Here is an 11,019-nt window from a genome sequence, read left to right as displayed (position 1 = left end):
TTCTGTTTTGACAATATTTTACTTATCAAACTTAATTTTATATAAAGGGGATATAATCTGATAATTTGGCCTTTAGAAGTGCTCGAGTAAAAAGACCAAGTAACACTTCAATTTAATTGTTTTGTCAATTTGTTACCATAGAAGCTAGCATATAAATACACCCGACATGTTGTAACAAGGACTATTTACAATTTTATTATAATAAGTGCCAGCTCTTACAAAATAAGACTGTAGAAAAACAGTAACATATAATATGAAATATATATTTACATATGGAAACATGCATTGTAAGAAATGAGTATGAGAGCTTATAAGTTCAAATGTATATAATGACATGTTATACAAACGAATAAAGAAGAAAAATGAAAGGATAGCCTTATTCTTATTTTTGTTATTAGATTGAGATGTTGTGGATAAATGGAAACAGAAATCCTATAAATTGTCCATACATTCTACATGGTTTTGAATCTTAAATCACCGATGCCGCTAACTTAAATCGGTTGCAAGTGTCAGTGATCTAAACTTGTTAGCCAATATAAACTGTAACTATGTCCATTCCAAAATTAAAATATCGTTAAACCGTTTCACATTCCTATCTAATAAAATCATAACGACAAAAATATGCTGCATGCTATGTCTTTTTTCCACTGTGACTTCACAAGCGGTATCTCCCAAATATCTCGGATTGACGCTCACACCACATTCGATACAACAATAAAACTAAATGCCATTTGGCAGCATTGTTAGTATGAAAGAGTAGTTTATTATCTGGAAGTACTTGATATTGCAATTGTCTTATCTTTAAAAGGCGCCACGATGATAAATACATTTCCAGTGCTTTCCCATTTTGCCCGCTTCTTTCTGTAAGCCATCCTGCAACGTTCACTTTGGTTTCCAAGTGGTAATGAGCCCATGTATGTATTGTAATAGTTTCAAGTAATTCATCAGACACTTGTCCTTTCTCTATCCACGAGATATCAACTAAATGCCAAAGAAAATGCATGTATGTTTCTGGATCGATAACGGCACACTGAAACCACCAATAGTCAAGCATACTTGGATTTCTAGCATCGTCTGGTACTGCATGTGATCGAAACATCTCAAACCGTAAAGGGTATGGGGTGATATCCATTTCTGTGGGTAGGAACATTACACAGTGGCATAAATGGCTGCGAATCAGTTCATCTGTTGATAGACAGTCTAGATCATTTCTAGCACGTTTGCATACAACATTGTGGAAGTGTAAGGATCTTCGATGATCGTATTTAGACGAATAAAAGCATGAGCATCCAAAGAAAAGACAACTTGCATTTACCATAGAAATTTCCTTCAACATAGCCACGGCACTTTCTTTGTATCCAGTGTAGAGGAGAACTGTTACCAGCTTCAGTTTACTAGACATTGTATCTGATTTAAGTCCTTTCCAAAAATGAAATGCAGAAATCATTACGTAAAAGTCTCTGCTATAGTGGTCCGATTCTAATGCAAAAATAACAAAATGACAGGCCAGTGTTGTGTGAATATATGGGAAAGCTAAACTTGTAAACAAATTTGCATCGTTTCGCTGATTCATATTCAGTAATCTTCCAAGGTGGTTTATTGTTTCAAGTAAAGACAAATGTGAAACGTACTCCATAACAATTCCAAGCATATCCCCAAGTTCCCTGTGTGTGTGATCTAAACTTTCTATGAATTTGATGCTACTGAACGGAGTTTCATAAACGCCGTACAGTTCCTTTAATTTTGGATCAATTGTCAATTCTGAATTATGCATGTAGATCATCAATTCGATTCCTTTAATAAAATGCACAACTGGCTCTGCTAGAACACCTTGTAATAAACTTCTCAGATTTTCAAAGTCATTTTCGTTTAATTTCCAGAATAAATTTAGTGTTGGTACAAAGTAACTCGGGCAAAATCGAACGTCAGTCCATTTTAAAAGAAGTTTAAAACATAAAGTTATAACATCAATTAAATTCCCTTGTTTCCATATATCTGAGTTATTTTCTATTGTATAAAAAAGAGCAGTTTTACAATGGTAAGACGTTAAAGAATTTTCAGACTGAAAATGTTCTTTCCCAAAAGATGCCTCTTTTATATATTTCATCATAATGAAGCACTTATACTGCAAATCAGTCAGTTTCCAAAAGAGCTCACGCTCCTGAAGCGAAAAAGAGATTCGCCATTCGAGGTTGCTTTCATGGTAACCTGTCGGTACCAGGAAGCATGGAAGTCTCGCCAATCTTTGCATTTCCTTCCGACCCAACCACAACAATGATTTCCATCTCTGAAGCCAAGCGTTTGCACATGACGGCCAGTCTCCACACGTAAGAGCATGAATAAAATCTAAAGGTCTACCTGTCTGAGCAATTAGCGTCATAGCAGGTCCAGACCTTTCAACTCTATGTGAACCATTATCATAGTTTCTATACACCTTCAAGTAGTCAGTAAAGAATATGTTTCTATTGTAACACAGGAGTCTCCGACCATAAATATCATATTTGGTACATAGATATAGGAAATCATCAATGATATCTAAATTATCAAAAGGCACTAACTTGACGTGTCCAGGTGCTGTCCAGGGATCTTTGATCATCTTACAGGTTACATAACTATATTCCCTTTCGTAAGGAAATCGTTTTTCAAATACAACGAATGGTTTTATCAAAGTTACCAAATCCATATCGGACTTTCGTCCAGGAAGCATTGTTGCCTCAATAAAACTTCCAAATTTATAATTTTGTACACTGCTCATGTCTCCGTACGCTACTTGCCATCCCGCTTCGTAGAATAGAGCATGGTCTTTATACCTACTTCTAATATTCTGTGTATATCCATAATTCTCCAGCACTTGACAGTAGCTGTTTCTCCTGCTGCTGCTACCCTTCTCACTCATTTCCTGAAATAATCGTTTTACATTCAGTATAATATGTATATATAGTACTTCTTTATTACGTGCATGTGTATGACAGTAGAAAACTACGCTCGATGATATATGACCATTTTGTGTCGATTCGCCGTAAACCAAACTCACTCACTCACACTCACGAAAATTGGAAATGTAATCATGACATTAAATAATACTGATGCCATAAAAATAGCAACATCTATTATTTCCATAGCGGTCCTTAATATATAATCGATAGCCTAGTGGGAGAGCGTCCCCTTCGAGTGCGGGAGGTCGTGGGTTCGATCCCCGGCCGCGTCATACCAAAGACGTGAAAAATGGTACTAGTAGCTCCCTTGTTTGGCGCTCAGCATTAAAATGTAAACTGGCCTCTTCTCTCATACCCTCGTGGCGATGGATTCCATCAGGAATGAGGTGTCGAGAGTGATTAATATAAGTTGTACAACTTCCTTCACAATCGACCTAAAATAAATTATGTATAAACTAATATATGTTGTGGTTCTTAAAAGTGATCAATCACATAAAAAAACATTTGATGACACTTTTTACTTTTCGTATATTATGTTTAGGATTTATTTAAGGAGGTAGGTTACCTTGTTACAAGGGTAAATTCAAATTAGTTGAACCGCAGCATTTTTTTGTATTTCGTCTAATATGAAGTTTTAACTGCTACAATCTCAATTTCGTTTGTCTCTGTCCCTTCAAGTTTAGTTTTTATCCAGGTTTGAAGAACATGACCCTCCGAAGCTGTGTTTCTTAAATAGACCAGTGTCAACGCTTTTGAATTTTACATTTAGATACCTAGGTTACGGGCTTCGTTTCCATGGTAACATCAATTTGATTCAAGAAACCACAACTTTCTACTGAAATTTGAACAATTTTAGGTCTTAATTTTAGTATATAAGTAACAAATTATCAACGGAACCTGAAAAATAGGTATTACAAATCAAACTGCTAGATTTTTTATTTGAAAATGACCGTAACAAGTAACCTTTCACGCAACTGTATTCCAAATAACATTGGTTACCATTGTCCATTTTCTTACATTCCACATAACATTTCAATATAACTACATAAAAGAAGCAAAATATTGATTATTATTCAGAGCAACAGTCTCATAAAAATATATTTCAGCAAATAATGGTTATTTGAAAATAGTTAAAATAAAGAAAATGTACAGAATTACGTACTTTCAAGATAAAAGCTATTAATTTGCGCGGTAACTGACACGTAACGTCATGACGTCAATGACGTCATTTTAAGGCAACATTTTTTGAAGCGTTTCTGCAGCAATTTATTCATTATTTCTGCACTATTAAGCCATAAAGCATCAGATCGAAGACAGGTTCATGATTTGTTTTCAGAAGAATGAATATACAAACACATTTAGTTTGTCGTAAACGTCGTCGTAAATCGTCACGTTAGCTTCCGGTTGGACTTGCGCACATACAAATATGAAGGTAACCTACCTCCTTAAGGAACAAAGAGACCCACTACAAAGTGATGGATCCCTGTTGAAAATATATGTCTTTTTTTAAAGAAATTTTGTTTTCCCTTTAATTTGAAAATATTATAAAATTGGAGTATTTCATTCCGACGAACTTCTATTTTATACGTATTTGAAAGATAATAGGATATCTCAAAAATCCGAACCAAAATGTAAGAAAATTTTTAAAACCATGTCAAGCTTCCAAACTCATTTATTTCATATCCGTGTCTTGGTATATAGTATACAGCCAAAATAGGAAAATGGATGTTATAATAATTTTACTGATAATTTTTTGGTTAGATATATAACTGTTTGCGCAAATATTTGCCGAAGTTGAGAAAAATATTTCTTGCATTTATATCATTCCAAAGGAAATTATCAAATGCATATCTTTGGTTTGCCAACCAGGATAAGGAAATCAAATTTTGAAAATTCCTTTAGTGAAAATCTAATATGTATAAATACTCATTGAATATAAAAGGTGTAACTGAACAGTTTCTAATATTTCGTACAAAAACATTACTTGCCCAAAATTTAACTTATCCTAAGAACATTTATACACTCATCACTCTCAAAAGGTTTCGTAAAAGTAACGTGAGCTGCTAATGGAAACACAAGATATTTTAAGAGATTGGTCTGTCCAGAGTCTTATACTTTCTGCAAGGAAAATGAAGCCACTGATGGAGAATATTCTGTACCAGATCTTTTCACATAATTTCTTTAATACAACAAAACATTTATATGCTGATTTCATTCATCTTGCTAAGAATCCGGTAACTAATAAAAAATTTGGAAACTGACACTCTTTTAGAAATGTTCCACTTCGTACTTGGGAAATATTTGTCTTGCTAATATATGAATAAAATTGATGACAATTTATATAAAATTAAACCAGATAACTGCATTTTTGAAAATGATCCGAAGATACAAATACTTCTTTCTCTTTCAGTTATAATTATAAGTGCTGGATACATTTTACATATTTTTATCGTGCCTGATATGTAAATTTGTCTTATATTAAAATCTGATTGAAAGAACAAATTAGAAAAAATGTTAACAGAAAACAATTCAAGATCATACTTTTTCCGCCAAACATTATAGTGTAAAAAGTAATATGAAAGCGATTTTTCATTAAATTCAGGTAGATTATATTATATACTGTACTCATTTTTCATTTAATTGTTTTCAATATATATCCCTATATTCATGAAAAAAAATTGTTGTTTCTTTCATTATGTCAGAGATAACATAGAGACATATCATTTTAGGAGTCAAATCCCTTCTGTAACATTCAAAGTAGCATTGATGGATATGCAAAAAAGTCCTTATAATAGTTTATTCACTGTTAGCTTTTATCGTCAACGTACTCTACCTGTTTTCAGTCCCTAAACATATGGCATGTTTTATTTACCTCCAGGTACTTAGTATAAGATACCTACCACAGCTGTCAAAATTACAAATGCATGTAAAACAAACATTTTATTTGATTAAATTCTAAGGGATGTGTCAAAATGTCGTTTTTCACTAAATTACTTTTCGCATACTTCACTTACATGTATATATATGGCATATAATTTCTGTTTTATATATAAAGTCTTTCTTGGAGGAAATTACTTATTATCTCGACTTCAAAGGCATATATAATTTATGTGACATCATAAAAATGTATCTGTACAATTTCGTGTATATGTGTTATTTAGCTAATATGACTTCAGTTAACTTTGACCAAAAAATGAGAACAATGTGACGGAAGAAGGCTTCATAACTCCAGTGGACTCTTAACCATTCCTAAACAATTCGAATCATTTTTGGTTTTGTTTTAATTGAGAAAATAATTTTCTTTTAAATGTTAAAGTCATCTCTTGATTTTGTAAAAAATTAAACATATCCTTTAAAATTCACCAATGGTAAGTAATTTCCACCATTCCTCAGGGTTTTGAAAACTGGTCATTCAATGGTATATAATTCAAAGGTAAGAGTAGAACCGCAAAACTTAACGAGCCCAGGGCTTCAAAACAGACCACTGGCGAGTTGACACTACTATGAAAAATGGGGTATAAAATACCCATTAGAAAATACATACTTATTTTTTATAATGAAGCATTTATGAAACAGGGGCAGGTATTTTTGAAAAGTGATTGCGATTCATGCCTACACAATTAACATGTAAACAACAGTCATAACATGGCAAGTTAAAATAAGGATACAGTCTCGGAGGGAGACTTGGCAAGACATTATCAATAAAGGCATTTTCATACTCTGCGGTTTTTGATAAATATTGCTTATTGGTTAATTAACGGTTGCAAAGTAAGCTTTGAGGTACAACTTCTTGGCAAGCTCACCGCTGGTTACAGACCTGTAATACAAATATTCGGCAAACATCAACTTTGTTTAGGGAATTGGCGAGGCTACTACGTGTGTTTGATAAAAAGATTGCGTGGCTATCGTAAAGTTGAATAAAAATCAGACAATTTATAAACATGGTGGGACAATTTCTGCTATATCAATGTATTGAAATATTGGGATAGTAAAATGTTTTATGTTAAGGAGAAAACACAGAGCAGAGAGTGATATCATTCAACCACCAAAAAGTGGTAGAACGGCATGGACATATTTATTTTGTTGACTTCTTGTTCTGAAAAATGAAGTTCTAAGTCGTACTGCATAATACGTAGGATAATGGCAAATATAAACATCAAGGATGCATATGATTTAATGCTAAAACCAGTCTGATATCGAATGGAAAAGAAAAACAACAAATAATAAGAACTTAGCTGAGGCGCGTCCCTACAATAAGATTGGAACTCAATCTGTAAATGGTTTTGAATGGGGAACATTAAAAACATACAAGGTCAGAAAGGCAAAAAGGTTTACAACCTTGGTAATGAGAAGGTGGGTGGGTATGAAAAATAATGACCTCAAAGTAGGCAATTAAGTGAAAAATTCAACCCTTGTAAGAAACGTAAGGGGTAGAAATGGTGCTACAACGTAAACCACAGTACTTAGCGCAGACATTCATGTACCAACGATAAACACCCACTTCGACCCTCTTGTTTTTTTTGTTTTTAAGATAAAAGTGTGGAGTATAAGCGTTTTTTCTGAAGTCTGTCGTAAATCGAGCTTCTGCGCCTTCTTTCGATGTGTAAACTTGACACATTTATGCGTTTTTGATCGTAACATGCGTAATAGGCCCTCCGTTCAAATTAAATTAAATAGTGTACACATCCAGCCCATACACCTGTTTAACAGTTCAGTCAATTCACTAACACATTAACTAGAAAATAATTACATATCTTTCTTTATATATTATATAATTTTTTTAGATAAAATATAAAGTTCAACCTTTCCAGAGCGGCCCTCTCTTGAGCAAATACCTCTCTTTAACAACATTATCAAAATTTCCCAAAGCTGAAATATGCTAGGAAATTTACCTCTTTATAATAACAACCTCTACATAATAGTCAATATTTGTATCTCCCAAAGGGTGTTACTATACAGAGGTTGCACTGTTTATACAGCAAAATATAATGAGATCAGCAGGAAAATAAAGCAATGCATTTAATCAATATAAATACAATATATCCTCTACAATTAACTGAAATACATCAAACATTTCTCATTTTCATCTGTATAAATGCAAACGAGCTCACCTCTGATGTGATCAATTTTTCATTTCCATATAAACTATAACATTTTAAACATATCTTTCGCGAAAATACGCCGTTTACTTTATATCGGATGTAATGCATAAACACTTAATGCACACAGCTATAAATAGCGTTTGCAAATATGTGGCTACACTTTATTAGTCATTATTCACCGCGTCCAATCGTTACTTGGAGAAATCGAATCCACCGTGTCCAACTTAACGTCGCATTTACCGCGGGTACGCTAAATACACTGGCAGAGAATGAAATCGAAAAAATTCGAGAATCGTTGAAACATTTCGATAATTTTCAAATATGCGAAAAAGATATTCCTTGTTTTGACAGTTTTAAAGATCTCAGCGACGAAGAAGTTAGAAAACTTACAAACCAACTACAGACGAAATCACGTGAACTTGATATTCTACCAACAAAACTGCTAAAATCGTACTTAGAAGAGTTGTTGCCTGTTATTACCAAATTGGTAAATTTGTCGTTGCGAGACGGCATCTTTTCAACAAAATGGAAACAGGCAATTGTAAGACCTTTGTTGAAGAAAAAGGGACTCGAACTTGAATTTGCAAACTACAGGCCTGTTAGTAACCTATCGTTTCTGTCAAAATTAATTGAAAAAGCAGCTCTGTCCAGGCTCAATGATCATGTAAACAAACACAATCTTCTATCAAAAACCAATCTGCTTAATACAGGAAAAAACATTCTTGCGAATCAGCATTGTTACGTCTAGTAAATGATATACTGGATGCTATGGAGAAGAAATAAGTTACGGCGTTAATTGCCATCGATCTCAGTGCCGCCTTTGATACTGTAGACCATGACATTCTTGTTGATGAGTTAAACAAGCAGTATGAGTATGGCGTTCGTGGAACAGCACTGAGTTCGGTCGGTTCCTATCTGCGCCCCAGAAGTTGCCCTGTTAGTGTCAATTCAGCCATGTCCTTTCCATGCCAATTAAATTGTAGCGTTACACAAGGGAGCTGCTTAGGACCGTGGCTCTATTTGACATATGCGGGGACACTGTTTAATGTTATTCCGCCATCGATTTCAGTTTACGGCTTTGCGGATGACCATACTGCTAATAAATGCTTTAAACCATCATCTCCAACAGTAGAATCCCAGGCAATACAAGAACTTGAATAATGTGCTAAAACAATCAACAACTTGATGAATGAAAATAAGCTCAATATGAACACTTCCAAAACCGAGCTCATCATGTTTGGTGGTAGGCAACAGCTCTCTAAGTGTGCAACTGACAAAATATACATTGTAGGTGATTAAGTGAAATCAGTGAGCTTTATTCGATATCTAGGTGCATATCTGGATGAAAACTTGAATCTAAAAGAGCATGTAAAACGAAAGTGTAGAACAGCAATTTTCAACTACTTCAGAATAAAATGTATCCGGAAATATCTTACCAAAGAGGCCACCGAAACCCTTGTGCTGTCTTTAGTGATATTCCAGTTAGATTATTGTAATGTCATTCTGTATGGTATTGCTCAAAGCGAGGTAAGCAAAATGCAACGAATTCAGAACATGTGTGCAAAACTTGTCCTAAATCGAAGAAAATATGACAGTTCCAAGCAAGCGCTCTATGATCTTCACTGGCTACCCATCAAAGTCAGAATCGCATTCAATATTCTCACCTACATGTATAATTGTTCAGTTGGAAACTCTCCAGAATATCTTTCAGAACTTCTAATAAAACAAACACAAACAAGGAACTTGCGTTCTTCACATTCCGTTACTGGGTGTTTCGTTGTTTCTTTCAACAAGCGCAAAACGTTCAGCGACAGAAGTTTTGGTACTGTTGGACCTAAACTCTGGAATGAATTGCCTCTCAAAATAAGGAACTCAGACACAATAGATATTTTCAAAAAGAAGTTGAAAACTCATTAATTTGGAAATTACTTTGCACACTTTTAGGAACTGTGACTGTGATTTTTAAGATATTGAAGTAACATGAAATGGATGGTTTTATTGTGTAAATACATTCGAATATGAATTATTTCATCACAAATACAAAAATACAGTTGTTTGTAAGAACTTATGGACATGTCGCAATATCCCACCTCTGCTTACTTAATAACAAAACAGTTATCTTACTGTATCTTAATATTCTAATATTTTATTAGTCTTATCTGATGCCTGATCTTTTGTTTAATGCTTACTAAATAGTTTATTCTCAATGATATTTATGCTAATTTATTTCATATGTCAGTTTCAGTTTACATTGTACGTTCAATTACCGGTATTTCCAGTTGATTTTGTCAACATCCTGCATGGTGAGGTAGAAAAACTACTTATTATTCATTGAAGTTCACCGTGTTTTAAGAATATTAAGCGATATATTCAGTACGAGCGACAGATCTAGATCATTTACCCTTCCCATGGTAATGTGGTTTTGGCCAGTAATTCTCTGGTTTCTTCAAACATTCGAGTAAACTGACGTGCAAAGTCGGTTTCGAACTCTATGTTTACTTTCAAGTCCACTTTCTGTCTCTCAAAACCATTCTATTGACTTTTTTACCTGTTTAACGCGAGAATAGTATAACAAGTTACTAATAAACATATATATTTTGGCAAAGAAAAAAAAATGCTGACGTTGGAGTGCTATATGCTATATGCATATATAGAAGTACTATCCGACCAGGGATACCTGACAGTGACGTCATATTGTGTTTACTTTCTAATGTTTACCTTATATTGTTATGGATTATCATTAAGTTTCTTTGTCTATAGCCTACATGGATACGTAGCCCAGAGGATAACGGCGCTTTCGTAGTAACCGAAAGGTACCGAGCTCGATTCCGGTCGGGGGAACCTTTTTTCCGCACGAAATTTTCTTATTCAGCTAAATAGTTATCTTGATTTTCTAGTGCTTCACGAATTATGTGTACAGAATAAATTTTGTAGAAAACGTTCGCATTTCACTCCACAATAAAATAGCTAAAATGGCTATG

The 11,019-nt window shown here is 34.0% G+C and overlaps 1 protein-coding gene across 2 annotated transcripts; it reads right to left on the bottom strand.

The window, feature by feature from the left end:
• Window positions 1-179: 179 nt before the first annotated feature.
• Window positions 180-8,181, bottom strand: LOC123549654 (uncharacterized). Of its 2 annotated transcripts, XM_045337916.2 has the most exons (3): window positions 8,048-8,144; window positions 3,502-3,771; window positions 180-2,899 (listed from the first exon to the last, which is right to left on the bottom strand). In XM_045337916.2, the coding sequence occupies exon 3, from the start codon at window positions 2,894-2,896 to the stop codon at window positions 656-658; it is 2,241 nt and encodes a 746-aa protein (XP_045193851.2). In that variant the 5' UTR covers window positions 2,897-2,899; window positions 3,502-3,771; window positions 8,048-8,144; the 3' UTR covers window positions 180-655. The 2 variants fall into 2 exon arrangements, with proteins under 2 accessions (XP_045193851.2, XP_045193850.2); XM_045337915.2 differs by lacking the exon at window positions 3,502-3,771 and having other exon boundaries at window positions 8,048-8,181.
• Between the last annotated feature and the right edge of the window lie 2,838 nt (window positions 8,182-11,019).

The sequence above is a fragment of the Mercenaria mercenaria genome, chromosome 6, assembly GCF_021730395.1.
Source record: "Mercenaria mercenaria strain notata chromosome 6, MADL_Memer_1, whole genome shotgun sequence".
Lineage (NCBI taxonomy): Eukaryota > Metazoa > Mollusca > Bivalvia > Venerida > Veneridae > Mercenaria > Mercenaria mercenaria.
Note: the sequence above shows the minus strand (reverse complement) of the source record. Positions and strands in the feature narration are given on the sequence as shown.

Excerpts from the sequence above, each read along its gene's own strand:
- LOC123549654 (XM_045337915.2), bottom strand. The coding sequence starts at position 8,146 with ATGCATTACATCCGATATAAAGTAAACGGCGTATTTTCGCGAAAGATA. Across the intron at positions 2,900-8,047 it reads AAAAATTGATCACATCAGAG|GAAATGAGTGAGAAGGGTAG; the intron begins GTGAGCTCGTTT and ends CGATTATTTCAG.